The sequence below is a fragment of the Podarcis raffonei genome, chromosome 5 (genome assembly GCF_027172205.1).
Source record: "Podarcis raffonei isolate rPodRaf1 chromosome 5, rPodRaf1.pri, whole genome shotgun sequence".
In the NCBI taxonomy this organism is placed as follows: Eukaryota; Metazoa; Chordata; class Lepidosauria; order Squamata; family Lacertidae; genus Podarcis; species Podarcis raffonei.
This window is the reverse complement of record NC_070606.1, coordinates 72,588,751-72,611,297: the sequence shown is the minus strand read 5'-3', so window position 1 is coordinate 72,611,297 and position 22,547 is coordinate 72,588,751. Positions and strand designations below refer to the sequence as shown.

Here is a 22,547-nt window from a genome sequence, read left to right as displayed (position 1 = left end):
CAGCTTCTTCAAACGTTTAAGTACAGGGCAAAATTCAGTTAGGTGCCAAATCACAGCAAAAGAAAACTATAGGTGCATACCAAATAGTAAGGATGATTCTGAAGGGCTCACTAAAGGTAGCATAATATTGTTCAGGTACCAGATGGTCACCTTGGCAACCATGCTTATTCCCCCTCAGTTCTGTAGTCAACAATGACTGAAGGCACATTCAGGTGCCATGAAACTGATCATTGGGTGGCCCTGCAAGGTGAGCACATTAACTGCACCATCCCTCCATCATTATCATCACCCTCCATGGGTTGGTGGGTGCCCATAGTCAGAACCCTAGAAAATCAGGGTCAAAAAATTTGTGGGGATCCTTTATTAGTGGAGGAGACTCCAGCTTCACACAGTTGCCCCCAAATTCATGGGGGGCACTGAGACGGCTGATGAGGTAAAGCAGAGGCAGTGCACATATCACTTTAACCCCCTCTCCCCCCACATGACGACAGTGTTACAGCATTGCAGCGATGGAAGAGGGCTCAGGGTGCCTCTGCATCTGCCTTGAGATTTTGGTAAACAGAAACCACAAAAATGGCCATAGCGTCCATAGCATTAAGACTGTTCTCATGATGTGTGAAAGCTGGGGAATTGAGGTAGGGATGTAAGAGGGAGCTGTTTTAAATTGATTTACACAGGCAATTCCAACCAGTGGCGTGTGGTCAGTGGACTGGGGGGCTAGGCTAGTCCCTTAAATATTTCTGGTAAATTAGAGTATTAAAGTATTAAAGCCCAGCGCCTCCTTCCCAAAGCCTGGGAAGCTTCTGCCCAGCTTAGGGAGGGAGGATTGATGTTCTACAAGGTCCAAGAGCCCTCCCACCACCTTTCTAAAGCCTGCCTGGATTTGGGGAGGAGGCAGCAGGGCATCCTGTCAGAGGCCTGATGCCTCGTTCCCAAAGCCCGGGAATTTTCTGCTTGGCTTAGGGAGGTAGGTGTGATGCTCACACACATGACATCAGGACGTCAGGATGTTCCCTGCACCACCACCACCCGCAATCTTGCTCACAATCTGGTGCCTCTGGCCCTAACTGTTCCCCTATGGAAAATTTCACCACACGCCACTGGTTCCAACCCCATCATTCTTTGCTCACATTGAACCAGGTCTTGCATTGAGCACCCAATTATGTCCGAGCATAACATACTCAGCTGCAACATCAATCAGTCAGAAGAAGAGGAATACAACAAGCCTGTGTTCTTTCTTACTATTGGGTAGTAACATTGCATTCTGAAGAAGGGTTACACAATTCAGTCATTTCCTGAAGAGGAAATAGGAGTGCTGTTAATGCTTGGAAGACAAAAAAATTAATATTTCTCTGAATTAGTACGAGCTTTTAAAAATGTCAGGCACTGCAATGTCGACTAATTAAAGGGTTTTTAAATCAATTAATTTTATTGCCTCTGAGCAAATTAACTGACTCGTTCATCAATTAAAGTATCGCATAGTATGTAAGAACGGACAAACCTTTGTATGACTAAATAATAAATATATTTTGTCTGTTAAATGAAAACTAGATAAAATGCATTTCCTCAATCAAGAGATGTGCTAAGCTTGTCTTCCACAATGCTATCAATGCTCAGCATCCTTTCAGAGGGCACATCTCAAATGTAATTTCATCTTTTTAATCTGCAATTAATCAAATTAGGTCCACTGATTAGCTGATTAAATTGTTCATTCCTACTCAGACATTTATGGCTAGTTAGTTTCAATAAAATGTGACTCTCAATGGAGGCAATAATATCAGCATTTCAATATGCAGATCTTCTTTTAGTGCCTCTCAGCACTGAAAGCACCAAACACGCACCACAAGAAACAAACGGTGTCAACACTGTACACAAAGTCAATAAGTCAATACACAAAACACGAGTGAAAAAAAATATGGAAACACCTATAAGGAAACACCTTTTTTCTGCAAACAAAAAAGTGACCAAAAATATAGAGAGATTATGGAGGTGGAAAAAATGATATTAATAAAAATAAAAGAAGAAGACAAAAGCCTTATCATTATATGAATGTGAGTCTGCTTCAGCAGCTGATTCTCTTTTGTAATAATAAACTTATTACATGCACCATGCCTAATTGAACAAAAAGTGCATCTGCACAAGTCCCACTGAAATAAATGGAAGCATTTGCTGTGTTTCACTGCAGTTCTTGTTCAATGGAAGCTTGAGAAGGGGAACTTCCAGTTAGAGTGTACCTAAATATGAATTGATCTATTATGTTACAGGGACACAGGTGGCGCTGTGGGTTAAACCACAGAGCCTAGGGCTTGCCGATCAGAAGGTCGGCGGTTCAAATCCCCATGACGGGGTGAGCTCCCGTTGCTCAGTCCCTGCTCCTGCCAACATAGCAGTTCGAAAGCACGTCAAAGTGCAAGTAGATAAATAGGCACCACTCCGGCGGGAAGGTAAATGGCGTTTCTGTGCGCTGCTCTGGTTAGCCAGAAGCGGCTTAGTCATGCTGGCCACATGACCCGGAAGCTGTACGCCGGCTCCTTCAGCCAATAAAGCGAGATGAGCGCCGCAACCCCAGAGTAGGCCACGACTTTACCTAATGGTCAGGGGTGCCTTTATCTTTTTATTATGTTATGGTATAGCATTAGCTATCTTCAGAACTTCCCACACCACATTCTTCAAGCACGCAAGGGGAAGGAAAAGGCTGTGGGTTCGAGTGTTCTAGCACCCTTCTCCTCATTGTCACTCTCATCACCTCCAAGAGTTGTAGGGGATGATCAGAATGATGATGGGGGAGGCGGAGCTAGCTAACTTGACCCCTCAGCCTTACTTCGTGTGATTCCACGACATAGTGCTAGAACTCCTAAAGATGGGTAGGAGCATGTTCCCCTCTCATTCCCCCACCCCCAGCTCCACAGCACCTTAATTCTGCTTCACCTTGTGGATGGGCAAGATACTGCTGTTTCCCCCCAGCTGCAGAGCTATTCTCAAGTAAATAAATAAACAAACAAACAAACGCATTGCTGTTCACAGCAGAAACGGGGCAGATTGTCTTCCATTTTCTCTCTCTCCATGTAGAACTTTTTAAAAACAATGCTGAGCCATTGTGCTGCAAAAACCCTTCCAACTGCAGCTCCCTGGGACAAGGTGGTTGACATCATAGCGCAAAAAAATCCTTCTTAGTTTTCCTCAGAAGAAAAGCCTTTCCCACCTCTTTGTGCATATGGCAGCATTTGAAGCTCTGGTCACTGAGACATGCCCACACTTCAGTAGGTGTTTCCATACTTTCCCCCAGTATTGCATTATCACACTTACTTTACTGTAATTGTTTACGCTACTAGGCTGTGGAAGTGGTTGTTCTCTCCTGGTTCTGGTGGGTTTCTTCCCTCTCCTATTGGGTGTGCAGTGGGGTTGATTCTACATTTAGAGTAGGTATGGGGGAGAACCAAATAAAATGATATCGGTGTGATCATGGAGCTCATTACGTATCAAAACAAAGTTCATTTCTACAATTGCTGCACAGGAACAAAATGGACAAACCAATGTGAGATGAAAGGATGCACAGAAGCGATGGCTGAATTTAATTAAAAATGCAGTTGTTTTGAAATGGCCAGTGTGTCCAAAAATAAAGGAACCCATAAGGTAGTTTCCTGAAAAGTGCAATGCTTTTCACTTTTTGTAGAGCTGTCATCAGGCAAACAAAAAAAGGAGAGGCTTGTTGAAGGAATCACTTACCGTTTGCTGTAAAGAGGGAAAAAGTGAGGGCACTACTTGCCAACTCTGACTGAACAATTCAGGCACAGAATTCTTTAAATTCCTGGATTCAGTATGTCTGGTGAATGCATTTTTCTATTATATTGATGAGATAAGCAAATTCTGGTACAAATCTATTATCTATACAAATATGGGATGTCTCGGCTATTTACCTGCAGATTTTTGAAGCATGTTAGATTATGAACCCTGGGTTCTAACAATAGAATCATAGCATCATAGATTGTAGAATTGGAAGGGACCCGAAGGGCCCTCTAGTGCAACCCCCTGCAATGCCGGAATCTCGACTAAAATATCCATGACAGATGGCCATCTAACCTCTGCTTTAAGACCTCAAAGGAAGGAGAGTCCACCACCACCTTCCAAGGGAGTCAGTTCCGCTGCTGAACAGCTCACCATCAGAAAGTTCTTTCTGATGTTTAGTCGGAATCTCCTTTCTTGTAACTTGAAGCTATTGGTTTGGGCTCTACCCTCCAGAGCAGGAGAAAACATGTTTGCTTTATCCTCTATGTGACAGCCCTTTAGATATTTGAAGATGGCTGTCAGTCTCTTCTTTTCCAGGCTAAATATGCCCAACTCCCTCAACCGTTCCTCATAAGGCTTAAGTAGTAGTTTTCGGACCCTTGATCATCTTGGTGAAACTCCTCTGTACACATATCCACTTGTCCATCTTAAACTGAATATCCTTAAATATCCTTCTTAAATTGTGGCAGACAGAAATACACACAGTACTCCAGATGTGGTCTGACCAAGGTAGAATAGATCAAGACTATGACTTTCCTCATTTGAGACAGTATTCTTCTGTTGATAGAGCTTAGAATAGCATTAGCCTCCCCGCCCCACTCTTTTTGTTGCTGTTCCTTCACACTGTTGGCTCATGTTCAGTTTGTGGTCTACTAAGACCCCTAAATCATTTTCACATAGTTGAACAACAGTGTGCCTAGGACAGAACCCTGCGACATCTGCTTGTCACTTCTTTCAAGCTGATGAGAAACGATTAGTGAGCACTCTTTGGGTTTGGTCAATTAACCAGCTACAGATCCAACTAACAGTTACCTTGTACAACCCACATTTTACAGCTTCTCCACAAAAATATGAAGCTTTACTGAAATCAAGATACACTACATCCACAGCATTCCCCTGATCCACCAAGCTTGTAACTGTATCAGAAAAAGAAATGAGATTCGTCTGGCATGACTTGTTATTGAGAAACCGATGCTGGGTCTTTGTAATCACACTAGAACATTATCTGTTCTGGGACCTTTCCTGAAGGACCACAGGATCTCCATCCCTTGAGTAGGGCTAGAAAATAGGCTGTAGAAGGGAAGAGTCACAGTACAATTATTATTAAGAAGCACACGCGAGATGTCAAAATACTGAAGTCATTTGAATGACACAGGGACAGATTGTTTTATGTCTGAGGCCTAAAGGTTTAATTCATCACTGTTCTGTCATCTGGGAATGTTTAGGCTTATTAAATTGATGCATCCCACATCTGAAAAGGATGCAGGATTAAGCAAAAAGGAAAGATTCTCCCCACTCCTCAGGTGACAAATCCTTAACATCGAAGTGAGTCACAGAGCAGCAGGCAGCATGACTCAAGGTAAGTCACTGCCAGTAAATTCAGTTCCCTCCTGCACAATGAAGTAAGTGGGAGTAGTTTCATCTTCTGTCAGAACAAAATATGAGGAGATAATTCTTGGCATTTGGAGTTCCACAAGTTATGCTGTGAAGGGACTCATGGAACAGGGGAGGACCAGACAAAGGGTCTGGAAGTTATCTTCACAGGTCAGCTGTATTTTCCAACATGGAACTAATGTTCTGTTGGCATTGTGCTTATTTCTTGCGCTAAAAAGAACAGCAGTGGAAATAGATTTACATTCATTTTTTTATTAAAACAGGCAGTCATTGGGAAGAGTCAACATGCATTCAGCAGGCTGCCCTGCGGCAATATGCCCTCAACCCATTGAGAGCCTTTGGGTGGGATGTGATGGTGGCGGCAGGACAAGCACACACAACCCTGCTCTTCTCCCCCAAAGCAATTATCAGTGCTTTGTTGTGACCACCTGAGCAGGGCAGAATTCTGAAGCACTTTGTAAACTTGAGCACACACAGTAGTCCAAGCACTGTCCTGTGCAGAATTTCCTACCCTAGTGACTGTGTCCTTCAACACTTAAGGCTTGAGTAAAATTTCTTCTAAGTCACTAGAATGAATCTCATTAACCCGAGAGAGATTTGGATCAGACTGAACTCCCAACATATCCTCAACTCATTTTGTTGTTGTTGGTTTCCAGAATCCATACTTCTAAGCTACTTCCTCCCTAACCCCATAAGCTACAGGCTACAACTGAGTTTCTGAAGATGAAGAAGAAAAAAATTAACCTGCAGAAGGAAGGTCTTGCACAAAAGAAGGATTTTGAGTTTGGCAATCAAAAATTATTATTTTAGAACAACCACCCACCACCTCTTTTTGTGAAAATGTGTTGTCCTTCCAGAAAGAAGGTACACGAGGCTGCCGTAATTTATTGTTCAGTTAGAGCAATCCAGCTGAACCAAGTCCCCAAAGATAAATAATAAAATTAACACTAATTGAATGGAAGTTACTACCCTTAAAAAGTAAATATGCCTTATGTTAGCACAGACAGTTCCTAATAGAGGCTGTAATCCAGCAAAGCACTTATGTGCCCAATGTAAAGTCTGGTCTTACTGATCATCTGTATGTCCAGTAAGAACAGGATTGAGGCTGGCCAAGATTTCATCTGGAGCCTCTTTGTGGCAGGTGTCCAGTGTGGGGAATAGGATGTTAAAGTGGGGCTGTGGAGTGGTACTCAGAGCCAAACATCACTATGGAAACATATTATGAGCTGGAGGGCAACAGCTAGTTTCCATGTATTATTTACCTAACCAGGGACTGTGAAAATGATCGTGTTGAGAACTGTGATAGATTCCATCACCTTAAATGCATTTTTATTCAGTGAATATGATCAACAATCTTAGCACAATCCACCCAATTTTTTTCTTTTTTTAATGACAAGCATGCTAAAACGAAGACGGAAACATTGACTTTGAGATGATGAGATTTTTGACACCTAGTACATCTGGGATTCTTTTCATTGAGACTTTGGGCTACTCACTGCTGCCATGCTTTTGATTTGGGTGGGGTTACAGTGGGACATGGTTACAGACATAGATAAAATTATTAAGAGTTGGGGATCCTAGACCAACTTGGCCCCATATGCACAGCAATCTCTAATTACCCCAGTTGCAAGAAGAAGAAAAGAGGCACATATCATATTCTAACAGAATGAAGGAAATCCAAAGAGGCCAAGGTAAATATTACAAACCACACGCCTTTGTACATTAAGCCAAATTTAACAATGTGTGATTTGCCAACATCAGCCCTATGAAACAGAAAATATCTCAGGATGAACTTCAATTTAGCAATGATCAGGGTTAGAAATGTTTCATTTGTTTACCATTTTGATTTTAACAAGAATGCGTAACCCTAACAAGTCTAACTCAATACTATTAATACTATTTAATGCCCATTCTTATTGGCTGCAAGAAGTCACACCATGATATAGCTTATTGAGTCTGCTTTTAATTATCTGAAACACATATCAGTGCCTATAGCCCATGGTAACTAGCATGTAATTATAAACCTTGCAAAAGAAATGAATATAAAGCTAAGAATATAACTACAAGGCTGCGGCCTTCATTATTTGTTAGAAGAGAACTTAAGAGTAACAACCCTTGCTGCTTAACTAAACAACCCAAACTAGTTGAGCAAAGACCGAAATACCCAGGTGTGGGAATGGTGTTTAGGCTTCCCTCTGTGGTGCCTAAGGCTAGGAGAAGGAAATGATGGCTAAATGCAACACCCTGTGGAGAAGCCCTATGCTTTATGAATTTGCCTCTTTTATCTGAGTTTTCCATCTCTGTCCATGTATGGGCAATGATATAATGGGACAGTTAGTGATAGACTGAGATTCACCCAGTGAGGGACTAACATTGAGGCACCCCTAATGTTTCTATAAATGGGACACGGGTGGTGCTATGGGTTAAACCATAGAGCCTAGGACTTGCCAATCAGAAGGTCGGCAGTTTGAATCCCCGTGACAGGGTGAGCTCCCGTTGCTCGGTCCCTGCTCCTGCCCACATAGCAGTTCGAAAGCACGTCAAAGTGCAAGTAGATAAATAGGTACTGCTCTGGCGGGAAGGTAAAGGACATTTCTGTGCGTTGCTCTGGTTCGCCAGAAGCGGCTTAGTCATGCTGGCCACATGACCCGGAAGCTGTACGCAGGCTCCCTCGGCCAATAAAGCGAGATGAGCATCGCAACCCAGAGTCGATCACTACTAGACCTAATGGTCAGGGGTCCTCTTTACCCCCTTTAATGTTTCTATGCCAATTCTCTACAGATGGTACTGCTTTCCCACCCTTCAGTCTAATACCACAGCACTGATACTTGTTTTTCTGCTGTTCTGCCTTGTCCCCTTTAAGGATCCCTGGCTTGTTTGCCATTGGGAAGCCACTTTCTTGAACCCAGGCAGTTGCTCTCCACTCCCTGAACATAAACATGGGATCATAAGCAGAGCCCTGCTGGATTGGACCAATAGCAGATATAGTCTAATATCCTGTTCTCACAGTGGCCAACCAGAGGCCTGTGAGAAGCCCACAAGCAGGAGCCAAGCACAAGAGCACTTCCTTCTCCTGCTTTTTCCAGCAAAAGTTGGTGGCCATCACTGCCTCTGGAGTGAGAGAATACCATAGTTTAAATATGTGCTGTGCGAAGAAATAATTCCTTGGTTCGTCCCGAATTTCCCAACCTTCATATGCACTGGATATGAGTTCTGGTATAACAGAGGGAGAAATATATATTTTTTTAATCTACCTTTTTAATGCCATGCATAATAATGATACGCTGAGACCTTTGCTCTTAAGAGGGAATCATTCCAGCTGTCCACCCTACAACTGAACCAAGAATCCACACACAGGCTGCTAAAACAAATGACCCCACCCTATCCCAAGGGGCCACGCTTGAGAGTAAAAGAAAAGTAACCACTGTTTTAAAATTCTCATTTAAAATACACGAAGTTTTTATTTTCATTGTTTAACAAGACAAAATGAAGGTTATAAGTTATCAAAAGTGAGTGCTGGCATCCATACTTCATCATAACTTGCAGACATATAATGTTTGTGAGGAAGTCAAACATTTCAGAGACAGACTATGAAGAGACACACATACATATACAGATATATAAACAAACTATACATACATACATGGGTGAATAAATATACATATTTATGGGCATACAGTATACAGACAAGATACTATACAGTTGCAGTAAGTGCAATATACTGTATAAGGCTATACAAACATTTGAGGGGGAATCTGATGAAATTGTGGTCACCATGGCAACAAGGCTAGAGTGGTCTGTGATGTAACAAAAGAGATGGTGATAAAGAAAATGGTACTTTTGTTCACAGTGTCCTGTGTGGTGTCTCCCTCTCTCACACACACAGTTTAAACAGAAGACGCACGGGTGAAACCCAGCAAATTCACATATCAGAAAGGCAAAAAAGCAGTGTTTGTGGATAAAAGAGAAATGTGTGCTGGATGAAAGAAGTGGCACTCTATTTATAGCACATTGTAAATAGGCTCTCTATTTTTCTTTCACAAGGGAATGGCGAAACTACAGGCAGTCTGCCATGCTGCCATAAACTTTTGCTTCATGCCACTTTTAATCATTGTTTTCTTCTTTTCATTTATGAGTAAATACCCTATAAAATTGTTGCCCTGAGTCAAACATAAATGTACACCAAAGGAGAAAAGAAAGGCACAAGGATTTCAACAGCAGGTGCAGAAGAGCCACAGGAAAGCAACTGAGCAATCCTGTGTCGGCCACATTTATTTTCTGAACTTGATTAAAATGATAATTTCTGCTCCAGGTCTTAGAAAGCAAATTTCCTCCCCCCTCCCCCATTATATGAAAAGGTGAGTCTCTTATGAAGGATCTTGGACTCTTACACAATAAAGTTACAAGCAACCTATAGATAGGCTGACAAGTAATATTAATATCTTATTACCATAAGCTTCATTTTATTCAACTGTCATGTAGTCCCTCGTAAGTTCACTGTGATGTTTGAATGGTATCACATGAAAGGCAGTTATAAAAAGCGAATGAAGCACTTACGTTTTATTTCTTTTTATTTGCTAAGTAGACAAAAACAAAACATGGTTCAAAAGCCGTAATAAATTCAGGAAGCAGTCCTATGCACAAGAAACTAGCACCAAGCAGGCCAATGTAAGTTAAGCCAGTGTAAAGTTACACTAGTTGAAATGAGAAAGCCTCGCTGGAATATCTTCCACTGAGCAGGGGCTGGGGACTTAACACTGCTTGAGCCAGGAATCAGTTGCCTGAGCTGGAGATCTGCTGCATCCTAAACTAATCACCCTGGAGAACCCTGTCATGGGATAGGCCCCTGTAGACCAATGAAGCCATAAGGATAAAATGTTTGTCTACCAATAACCACGTTTGGTTAGTCGCTGTACAACTGCCTCACAGATGCCGCTGTGCTGTTGTGACTGTGAGGTCTTTTTGGTGGAAATAATATATTTTATTGCACACATTTACATCTGCATAAATTTTTATAGTATACTAGTATAAAAACTAACACCCTGATCCTAAACACATCTACTTAAAGAACTGTTTTACTTTCATTTAATAGCAGGTACTTCCGAGGAAGTGAGCTTGGAATTGCAGTTTTCAGCTGCACTCCTCAAAGCTCTTACCTGCACCACATGTTCAAAAGCTACCTATGGCTACAATCCTCTACATCACGGGTGTCAAACACAAGGCCCGCGGGCCGAATCCGGCCCGCCAGACCTCGTCATGTGGCCCGTGTAGCGCCGGCCGTTCTACACAGGAAACCTCCACTTTACATGCATTCAGGAAACCTCCACTTGTTTTTATATTGAGCGCATGCCATCCTGTGATGTGACAGATACAACCGGCCCTTTGAGGGTGACCAAACTGCTGATGCGGCCCCCCGATGAATTTGAGTTTGACACCCCTGCTCTACATGCTTACATGGGAATAAGCCTCACTTAACCCTGTAGAACTTCCTTCTGAATAGACACATCTAGGATTGCATGGGAAATGACTGTGGATGAGAGACTTAACAGACATCTCTGTGCATCCTTATCCCTATTTGTTTTGCCTTTGTTCTGTTGCAGTCTACAGATCAGCCCTACTGTAGCCTAGCCTCAACCTTTCATTATCAAATTGCCTTTCTGGATTCTGGCTCTTATCCTCTAGCTTCTGATTCCTGATCCGTGATTTGGCTCTAGTTCTCTATTTTCCATCACCTACATCTTTCAATCTTTCTTCATTCCTGAATAAGTACCTAATCTAAGCTCAAGTACGGCACCCTCAGATCTTTTGGACTGATTTGCTTGATTCACTTGAGCTTTTTCTCAGATTATAAGCAAGGCCATCATTGGTTTATAGGAGACCCTGGAAAAGTTCTTAACATTTCTCCAATGAGGACCACTTATTCCCTTGGTCTGATGTCTGCCTTTCCTTCCATGAATTTCCCATTCTTATTACAGCACTCTTATACCACTTTAACAGTCATGGCCTTCCCCGGGGAATTCTAGGAACTGTAGTTGGTTGATGGTGATTAATCCACACAACCACAATTCCCTGCACCCTTAACAAACTACAGTAACCAGGATTCTCTGTGACTGTTCAAAGTGGCATAAGAATGATTTAAATATTTGATGTGGACTGAAACATGACACCAGGTATCTAAATAATACTCATGGAAGGTTCAATTTCCCTGTTAGCTTTCTATATTAACAGGGCAGTCAGCAACTCCATATGCAGCTCAGGACTTTGCAATATGGATGTAGCAATGTTGCATGGTCAGGTGTCAGTGAACCAACTTATGGATAATACCAAGCTTATATAACACTGGTCCTGAAAGATCTTCATTGGCTCGCAGTTCAATTCCGAGCACAATTCAAAGTGTTGGTGCTGACCTTCAAAGCCCTAAACTGCCTTGGTCCTGTATACCTGAAGGAGTGTCTCCACCCCCATCGTCCAGCCCGGACACTGAGATCCAGCGCCGAAAGCCTTCTGGTGTTTCCCTTGCTGCGAGAAGTGAGGTTACAGCAATCCAGGCAGAAGGCCTTCTCAGTAGTGGTGCCTGCCCTGTGGAACACCCTCCCAGCAGATGTCAAGGAAATAAGAACCTATTTTACTTTTAAAAGACAACTGAAGGCGGCCCTGTTTAGAGAAGTTTTTAATGTTTGGTGCTGTATTGTTTTTAATATTAGGTTGGAAGCCACCCAGAGTGGGTGGGGAAACCCAGCCAGATGGGCAGGGTATAAATAAATTATTATTATTATTATTATTATTATTATTATTATTATTATTATTACCTCCATAGGTTAGTGTTCTGATGGGGTCTTGTATCCAATGGTAGTTTTGCATTAGTGGAAAGCACTTCCACTCATGAAGGGTTGGTTACCAGGTTTTTGCTAATCCTCCTGTATCCACTACTGTCCCCACCCCATACCTCCTGAAAACTGCTCCTAAGTGTTGGGGAACCCTCTCTAGCAGTATGCAATGTGGCACAGAGGGCTGCAATAGGAAAAAGAGTGACTGGTGGAAAATGGATGAGCTGCTGCCTTGCATGGGCATAAGTAAAACCACCATTAAATCACCTTTAAAATGTGGGTTCCAGTGTACAGTCTAAGGGCACACGAGGCCACCACCTTGCTGAAGCTAAGCAGGTCTTGGTTCAGTTAGTCCCTGGATGGGTGACCATCCAGTGCAATGGTTTGGATTCCATGTTGGGATATTAAAAAGTAAGCATGCAAGAAAAGTGAGATGATGCCCTGCCTGTGAAAACTCTGGCAATGTAGTTTGTATGAGATGCTACTCGTGCGTTGTGAGAGCAGCTGATCCATAAGAGGGAAAATACTGAGATAACCTGGATGTAACAGTTTGCCTGCAAACATGTACAGTATCAATTCCAATACCAATAATGGTGCTGGATTCAAGTTATGGATCACTGAATGTTAATAAATGAAAAATCTGTCAATGCAGTATGTGAAGGAAATGGGAGGATGGATGAAGGCTGATGAAATCTGTGCTGACATGCTTAACCTTATGAGAAATGTGTTTTGTTTTAGTCCAGTTGTCATCTGACTAGATAAACCCGAATGAAACATGCTGCCTACAGTAAATGAGTAAAATAGTTGTCACTGTGTTTCACCAGTTCATTTTCAGAAAATTTAGAAATTCTAGGCTCCATCAGACCACATGATTGTTCCTTTGTATGGTGGATAAAACTTTCGTCCTTTACAAAAACTAAACACTATAAAACAAAGTAGGTCAATACCTCCCTCTTGTGGGCACCGAAAAAAGAGAAACACAAATCTCAGTTAATAACCACCTACACATCAAACAGTACAAAAACAATTGTACACAACATATTTCAAGTCCAAATAAGTTTGTGTGTATGTTAAAGTTTGAACATCAAAACCAATAGGGTTTGGGGAACATATTGTACATATTTCAAAGAAAGATGAGGCTAAATTTTAGAGGTAGATTTTGCTTGGCTCGGTTCCATCAATTAAGCAGTTCTTAATCTTTGAAAAGAGGGACGCAGGTCTGCAGAAGCGGACAAATGCCGGCTCCCTTGGCCTTTAAAGTGAGATGAATGCCGCAACCCCAGAATCGTTCGTGACTAGACTTAATTGTCAGGGGTCCCTTTACCTTTACCTAAGCTTTGAAAGGTTTTTACACGAGGCAAATAACAACTTTAAGACTGCAGAGTCACAAACTGTCTATATCATCTATGTATCTTTTATATGCTCTTGTCCATTAAAGACATCAAACTTCACACATTTAACCCTTACCTTCCATACAGAACCAACATTGGTTCCTCCATCTCTTTTATTTTTTTGTCCAGCTGCTGTCCTGTGTCACATTTTCTACCCTGGGATCCACTAACCCTGCTGTAGAGCTTTTCTCTTGCAGAACACTCCTGCAACACCTGGCTATAATGACCACCCAACAGACCCCTCTTCCTCTCCCCTCCCACTTTCCTGGAGTAGCAAAGGGAGACTAAGGATCTTTCAGAATTGTGGGAACTCATAGATTAAGGGGAATAGTGATGAGCCATGCAATGGGCTGTATCTAATGTTCTCTGTCTGCTAGCACAAGAACTGTTGCACTAGCAGACAGGTGAGTTTTAATGCTGCACAACGGGGGAATCCAATGCAACAGTTGTCCTAGTGGAAACTGGTTGTGCAACTGGTTGTGCAATCTATTTTGCAACAGAGTTAACAGCAACCTGCTTATGCATTCTCTTGTGTGACAATATTCCACTGATGAAAAGCAATTTGCCAGTAGAACAAGTATACCTCTAAATGATTTCAACTTAGCAATGCATTGGATACAACCCCATATTTGAAAATAAAAATAAAAATTAGGGCTTGGGGTGGGAGTGGTGAAATGCATACTCAGAAGCACAATTCATTTTAAGGAAACATCATAGCAGTAGCTTTGATTAAACTCATTTCCTTCCAGCTTCCTCCACCAACAGGACAACTGTTACTTTTTATGATGCTTCCGTACTTTCCCCTTTGCTGGAATTGCTTTCACTTTATCTAATATTGATGTCATTCAGCGAATCACCTGACAGTCTTTCTGAGCTGTTCTGATTGCACTAGCAAATATATCAATGGCAGTCAGACAATAGCAGGGAAAATGGAACTTCCCTCCATTTCCCTTTCATAAAAATAAAGCAAGATATTCACTTCAATAATAGTGTGGATTCCAGCTCCATCTAGTGGCTGTTACAGTGCACAGTGCAATGGAGAGTATAAACGTGCAAGCGATTTCATTTCCAAAGTAAAAGCTGGAAATTATGGATAGACAAAGAACAAAACTGCAATGGACAGATTTCATATTCACAAACATAATCTTGACTTTGATGCTGTCCAGGGGAAATACATGTAGTTGGTTTGCTGTGCTCATTCTAAAGCATTACCAGAATGCACCAGCTTAATTTTAAGACTCTGAGAAGCAAAGAACAAATTTCATAAACTGACTATTCTCACAGTCAATGCAAGGCCATCTTTTTTGGACTCCTCCCTAGAGATCTTCTTAAAGTTAAAAGCTATTACTAGGGAAGAGGGAGAAATTTGATTCACTTCACATGCAAAGTCAGATTTATCAAATTTGCCATTTCTGAAACAACACAAGAGCTGAAAAACAGTAATCCTTCAAAATCCGCAGTTATCTGAATTTTGCAATGCAATTGTCCAACCAAACAATTTGAAATGTGCATAAAAATGAACATATTACTTAAAACAATACACAAATGCATTATATTGAGAGAAATTGCTTGCAAAAATTAGTCAAAACTGCATACAAAAATACAGTGGTACCTCGAGTTACAAATGCCTCAGGTTACAAATGCTTCAGGTTACAAACTCTGCTAACAACCTGGAAGAGTTACCTCGAGTTGAGAACTTTGCAGCGGCAGCAAGAGGCCCCATTAGCAAAAGCATGCTTCTAGTTAAGAACAGTTTCAGGTTAAGAACGGATCTCTGGAACAAATTAAGTTTGTAACTAGAGATACCGCTGTATGTTTATCAGGAGAAATTTGCACTAAAGTACTGAAAATTTTCCATGAGGGTTTTATAGCAGAAAAAAATCTTCAAATTGTGGAGAGCTGATTTTAAGATTGGAAAAATGAGAAACTGAGAAAACCAAAATGGACAGATCCTCCTCCTCCCTATCTGCTACTTATACATGTTCTTTCAGACCTATAAATGGAACTTGAAGGACTGGTGCAGGAAAGTAGCAATAGTTAGTGAGGCAGGGTGGGAAGGAGTGGCACAGCTTAGCTGGCTGGGGTTACTTCCGGGTACCAAAAGGGGGAGGGGTGAGGCAATGGGGAAGATGGCACGGGTTGGGTGCAGTGGCTGTCAATCTGACACTCTGTGCCACCTTGCCCAGGCTACCAGAACCACCTGACTCCATCCTGTTCCATCAACCACTGATGGGAATAAATAAGACAACTTTGGTGAAAATAAGAAAAGAAAGAAAGAAAGAAAGAAAGAAAGAAAGAAAGAAAGAAAGAAGAGTTTGGATTTGATATCCCACTTTATCACTACCCTAAGGAGTCTCAAAGCAGCTAACAATCTCCTTTCCCTTCCTCCCCCACAACAAACCCTCTGTGAGGTGAGTGGGGCTGAGAGATTTCACAGAAGTGTGACTAGCCCAAGGTCACCCAGCAGCTGCATGTGGAGGAGCGGAGACGCGAACCCGGTTCACCAGATTACGAGTCCACAGCTCTTAACCACTACACTACACTGGCTCTCACCAGCACCTCACAGCTAAAAAGAAGAAGTGAGATTAGCTGCCTCAAGTGCTCAAATGACTTGATGAACCTTGACTTAAGGCGATGTACCATTTGTTGGTCTGCTAAAAAATGAGCAGGTGTGTGGGGTTGCTTGTGGGTCGAATCTGTCTCAAGATCCTAGTTGCTAGGGTTAGGGATTATTATACCCCCACACTGTGGCTCAACACCCTGTGCCTGAACTCTGCATTGGGGGAAAAGCCCCATTCATTCTGATGAGAGTTTCTCCCATGTGCCCCCTGTGCCCTCCTCAAAATTTCCCTGGAAGGTTGGGTGAACACCTAGAACAGATTTAGAGGGTATTGGGTGGGAGGAGGGGCAAGTTCCATTGCACAAGCAGAAATCCTTGAGCTAATTGGAACATGTTAGTTGGATAATGCCCAAGCATTTACTCAACACACAGAGCTGGTTTTTAAAGGTTAAAGATAAAGGTAAAGGGACCCCTGACCATTAGGTCCAGTCATGACTGACTCTGGGGTTGTGGCGCTCATCTCGCTTTATTGGCCGAGGGAGCCGGCGTACAGCTTCCGGGTCATGTGGCCAGCATGACTAAGCCGCTTCTGGCGAACCAGAGCAGTGCACTGAAACGCCGATTACCTTCCTGCTGGAGCGGTACCTATTTATCTACTTGCAGCACTTTGACGTGCTTTCGAACTGCTAGGTGGGCAGGAGCAGGGACCGAGCAACGGGAGCTCACCCCGTTGCAGGGATTTGAACTGCCAACCTTCTGATCGGCAAGTCCTAGGCTCTGTGGTTTAACCCACAGCGCCACCCGCGTCCCATTCTTTAGAGGTTAGGCTAGTGCATATCTCCCACTTACATGAAGGCATGCACATGGGGCACTATAGTCACCATTCCTCAAAGTTAAATGGCATCTGCACAGAGAAAACTGCATTGCCCCACCAATCCATAGGCATTACGCACAGCACCAGGGTTCACTGCTCTGTAATCTTACCAAGTGGCCTGGAAATTCAGAAGTACAAACAAACAGTAGGATACTATCAAATGGTTAGAGCTTTGTGTTCCTTTGACTCCCTTCCATCTGGATAAGATTTTGCTAGAATCCAGCCAGAATGTGGCATTTCTTTAGAGTTCCTGCAACATTCTAGTTTCACCAAAGCAAAACAGAAGAGACGCGGGGAAGGATTCAAATATTGCCTTCATACTTTGGGTCTGAGAAAAGACACTAATAACACTTAAGTGAAGTCCCTGTTCCTCCAGTTCCTCAATCCTAAACATGCTGCATGTTTTGGATTGCTGCGTAAGTAATTTTATATTTTAAATCTTGCACTTACGTAAAACACTACTTGATATGATCTCGACATTCATCTAATAAAGCTAAATATTCATATCTTCTTATCTTTCTTCAAGTTATATACATAGAATGATTATTCTACTGACTTCTCTGCTGCCTCTGCAGTTGTGAAATCTTTGTAATATATTGTAAGTAGTAATATTTAAACTGGGTAGTTTTAAAACACGATTTATCTATCTCTTGATCTACCTACCTACTTACCTACCTACCTACTTTCTCAACATTGCATTCTATTCTCTAATGTGACTATGGCTTGGTGTAAACATGCAGCAAAATAGGTAGCAGAATGCTAAGGTGGTATCATTAGTGCTGAACTCAAAGTTCAATGGGATGAACTTTCAGCTCAGTGTAAAAAAATATAAGGCTTTGTTTTGTTAAACATATTCACTGCCAGTTTCATAATTGTGGTGAAGAGGCACTTCTCCTTGTAATTGATGCTATGCTGTTTAAACCCCCCCTTCCATTTCACAACACCAATCCCCTGAATCTCTACTATTTTCCCTCTTGCAGAACTATAAAGGACTCTTCCACTTCATAGTATAGGTGGGGAATACCACATTTGAATCCCTCCCCCTTGCTAAAACCAAAACCTCCTTGCAAAGAGAAAACTAGTACACTGGCATGAAAAGTTCCAAGCCATCCCTTTGCCTAATGTGCTAGCTTTCTGTTTTTAACACAATGGAGCGTTCAAATGTGAGATACCCTGTGAAGCAGTGCTGATCACTCGGACATCTCAGCACCTGAGCACCTTTTACTGCTGCATTTATAAGCTAAGTTTCCAGGGTGGGGCTATGTAGATAGGCTTAAGGAGAGAAAACCTTGTCTGCTAACCCAGAAAAAGAGGTATCCTTTACTTACTCTAACAGTTAGAGCCCAACTGAACTAACTTATTTGCGTAGAAGGTTCATTTTGGAGACAATATTGTAGTGAGGGCAAAACCTGCACCAACACAACAGAGAGGATTACAAAACAGCTACGGGGGGACTGGGAAATCCAAGAAATTAAGTATCAGCTGCACAAACTGATGTCGTTCCCAACATGTTTTGAGAAAGGAAGAAACAATACATTTTTAAAAAATAAAAAATAAAAACAGCTTTGGACAACTTTTCTCTTCTAATTCACCTAAAGTCTGCTTTGGAACCATCTCTATTTGTGCAGCTGTCTGAGATGTTCTTGTTCTTGGGAGCCAAACACGCCCAGTCCTCCTAGGTGACTTGCCTGTGTGATTGTGGTGGCTCAGGGTCTTGGAGGGACCTTCAGCAGGATACCCTCAGCAGACCCATCTCCTCCTTGCTTCTGTTCCTATTGCCCATTCAGTCACCATTTCCCCCAGGGCCCAACCACCCAAAGGCAGAGTGCACAGCAAGCAAAGGATGCTAATTTATCTCCTCCTTCTGGTCCAGCAAACAGGCAGTAAAAACCAGAAGAAGGAGCAGTGGGACCAGGAGGCTTCTGGAATTAGCAGTGGGCCTCCAACAGTAGTGTGGGCCTTGGCCGGTGCCCAATAACACCTAGCAGACAGGAAAACCCATTAGTGAGGTGGTTTGTAGAGAGCACATTGCCCCCCCTGTCATTCACAATATATGGGACTTCCTTCCATGTATACCAGGCCTCCTCAACCTTGGCCCTCCAGATGTTTTTGGCCTACAACTCCCATGATCCCTAGCTAGCAGGACCAGTGGTCAGGGATGATGGGAATTGTAGTCCCAAAACATCAGGAGGGCCGAGTTTGAGGAAGCCTGATGTATACCCTGCTCATTGCAATGTTTTTGCCAGCTTATAAAAACACATATTATTTTACAGTCCCACTGCTATTATATAGAAGTGAGCTGATGAAAAATGAGCTGCCACATGCAGAAAACAAAATATTTTGCAGCTTCGCTAAAATGTATGTGTATATATATATATATGTATAGACAGACAGACAGATCTATATGACTGCTAATCATGCACCAAGCTCAAAACAGATGCACGTATAATTACAATACAAGAAGTCAAAGTTCAAATGGTATATACAAAGTAAGTGAGAAATAAAGTAAAAAAAAAAGTTGTACGTGAAATATTTAAAAGAAATATATGTTATAAACAGCATCGATTAAATCGATAAATTGTTGATAAAAAAATATACCACAGGATCATTTTTCCCCTCAAAAAAAAAAAAAGTGCGCACAGCATTCAGCTAATATATACAGTATGAAAGGTCAGCACATTTATATTACAGAATGAAGAGGAGACAAACAGAGATTTAAAATGAATTAACAGCAAAGAAAGTCTTGACATGATACTGGAGAGGGTAGAATTTCTTTGCTTATAAAAGAGAGAGAGAGAGAGACACGCACATGTACAGGCATACAAACAGAAATCAAACCAAATACACAGAAGAACAATTTACAGCAACAGATGACAGACACACAGAGAGGTGAGAAAATTTGGCATGTTGCATCACAGGAAGTCATTCGCGATTGGCTAACGATGGTACCTGGCTCGGTTGCAGATCGCTGGCTTGCCTGAGAGGAGTAACAGAGGGAGGAGGCACACCTGACGTGGATGCAGATCGTCCTAACCTGCAGCTTGCTTTCGGCTCTGGAAAGGAAAGGAAACAGGTCAGAGATCAAGTTCTGGAATCCCTTGTCCAAATCCAGACAGCCAAGGAAAAACATAGTTGTAATAGACAGTGGTCTATGATGTTCTCATTTCTCTTTTGCTCTCTATATTCTGGCAGCGTGGTCTAGCTTGCTGCCCTTCAACGGTTCCCAACTTGCTTTTGTTTTTGAGATTTGCCTCAAAGAAGCCCTTGATTCTTCACCACAAGGGCCTATGGAACAGAACCCGCTGTCAACAAAACACAGCTCAAACATGTGCTTAGCAGGGAGTGGATTTGATCTCCCTCAGGTGACTCTGGAAATAGGGATCATGTGCAGGGAGCACACTGACATTGAGATGCTCAGGATGCCATGCCGAGACAAGGTGGCACTGGCATCACAATAAAAGCTCTCCCCCCTCCCTTGTCAGCCTTCTTTGGTGTGGCATCCCACCTGCCTGCTCCAGGTTGAGAATCAGCTTCAGCTGGCTACTTCTTTGGAGCACTGAGTAGTCCCCCCTCCCGCCCCCCAGATTTCCCGATTGGCCATGTGGTTCCCTCTTTTTCCACACAGTCCATCTCTGGGTGTGATTTGGCAGATTGGCTTTCGTCATGGCTGGCAGGAAGTACAAGCAGGAAATCGCAAGTAAGCTGAATGAGTGGCCAGCAGTTGAGGACCTTGTGAGGTGCCACCAGAACACCTCTTTGCTGTCTGGCTTGAGCTGGATACAACTGAATGGTCCTAGGGTCCATTGGTCATACCCCACTGAACACCACCATTGGTCATAGCCCACTGAACACTCCTCCTCTTCTCCTCTTCAGGAGTGGGCACTGAAGATCTGGGCCAAGCCAATCAAATAGTTTTGAGCATGTTATATCATTGTAAAGTGACAGAGGGCGAACTCAATAATAATTTCTCCAGCACTGTGCAGCCTCCCTGGTTGCTCTCACTTCCTGATTTGAAAAAAGCCCTGTGGGAGCAGTTACCTCGTGACTTCTTCCCATAGGGCTATCATTGACGCTTAGGCATTCAGGAAGGCTACAGACTGCACACTGCTGGAGAGATTATTTGTAGAATGAACGAAAGGACACTCGCAAATACTCCCCAACCGCCTCAAAAATAAGGCAAGTGCATCAAAAACCCTACACCACACCCAATAAAATTTCACCCATGTTTTCTCCCCCCTTTGATAATTTTTGAACGCAATTCCCTTCCTCATTAATTGATGGAGAATCACTGGGGTAGGGGTGTTTGGCTCATCTCTGCTTCTTGTAGGCAATGTGGCCTTCTTTAGTTTCGTTGATGTGAAAAACTGCAAGGTCTTATCTACCACAGCTTCTGAACTGTTTGTTTCCAGAAAATGCTAGCACACTCAGTTGGGCACATATATCATCATGGAAGATTATCACATCTTCAGTAGCAAAAACCCCTTTCATCTGGCATCAAAGGAATGGAATGTATCATACTCAGAGAGAATGGTTGTTCCTTTTAAAGAATCTACCTTGCCTTATATTTCTAGCATGGTGTGCCTGTTGCAGCTTTCAGGCTACAATCCAATACACACTTGCCTGAGAATAAATCCCATTGAATGGGTAGTAAGTAGATAGGTATTAGATAAGGATTTCATTGCCAGTTTTCTAGTACTAATAATTTCCTGTTACTGCTCCAGCACCTTCCTATGTCCATTATTCTAAGACTCAAAACAAAAAGTGATTGTTATTTATAATCTTCAATTCAAAATCCTTTATTAGGCATATCACACCTCACATTAACAAACAAACATCATATACAGACTGTATAAAATACGGGCTCAGCGAACACAATTTATCCCAGTCCTATTCTTAACTCCAAAAAATAAATCAATGTACATAAATAATATAATACAACACAGCAACATCACCTACCATTAAAACCACTAAGTCTCTTTATCATGGCCCATTCTTTCTTCATGGACAGCACTTAAAAATTCAGCCGCTATTAAAGTAATTTTATCATCGCTGTCCGCCAGCAGGTCCTGAACAGTTGGTTGTGTAAAAAACTGTCCATTAAATTTTAGGGCCTCAAATAATTGTCTTCTGGCATAACTGCCAAAATCACAGGAAAAGAATATATGTTCTAGAGTATCGGGTTCCTGTTTTCTGCATTTACAGAGACGCTCTGATTCTGGGATAGCTAAGTATCTTCCTCTCACTACCGCCGAGGGAAACATGTTAAATCTGGCCAACATAAACAGCCTACACGATTCATGTTTCTTCAGATTTGTCATGTATCCCTTTTGGAAATCTCTACACAAAGGGAGATTTAGGTGAATAGGAGAGCAGGTGCTGCGCTTTGCAACCTCAAGCATGGCGAGAACACTTTTTTCTGTGAGGGTCTTCCTGATAATTTCCCATATATCTTTGGGATCAGAGATTTCAAAATCAGTTAAAGTGAGCCCTATCGA

The 22,547-nt window shown here is 42.3% G+C and overlaps 1 protein-coding gene across 4 annotated transcripts in view; it reads right to left on the bottom strand.

The window, feature by feature from the left end:
- The window catches only part of NYAP2 (neuronal tyrosine-phosphorylated phosphoinositide-3-kinase adaptor 2), a 151,801-nt gene that overhangs the window by 2,291 nt on the left and 126,963 nt on the right, over positions 1–22,547 (bottom strand). For 3 of the 4 annotated variants that reach the window (XM_053390064.1, XM_053390066.1, XM_053390065.1), the window contains 2 exons: positions 20,002–20,105; positions 3,307–3,408 (listed from right to left, as the gene is read on the bottom strand). In XM_053390064.1, the coding sequence (XP_053246039.1) occupies positions 3,307–3,408; positions 20,002–20,105 (206 nt within the window). The remainder of the gene's footprint in view (positions 1–3,306; positions 3,409–20,001; positions 20,106–22,547) is intronic. The other variant, XM_053390067.1, reaches the window with a different exon arrangement.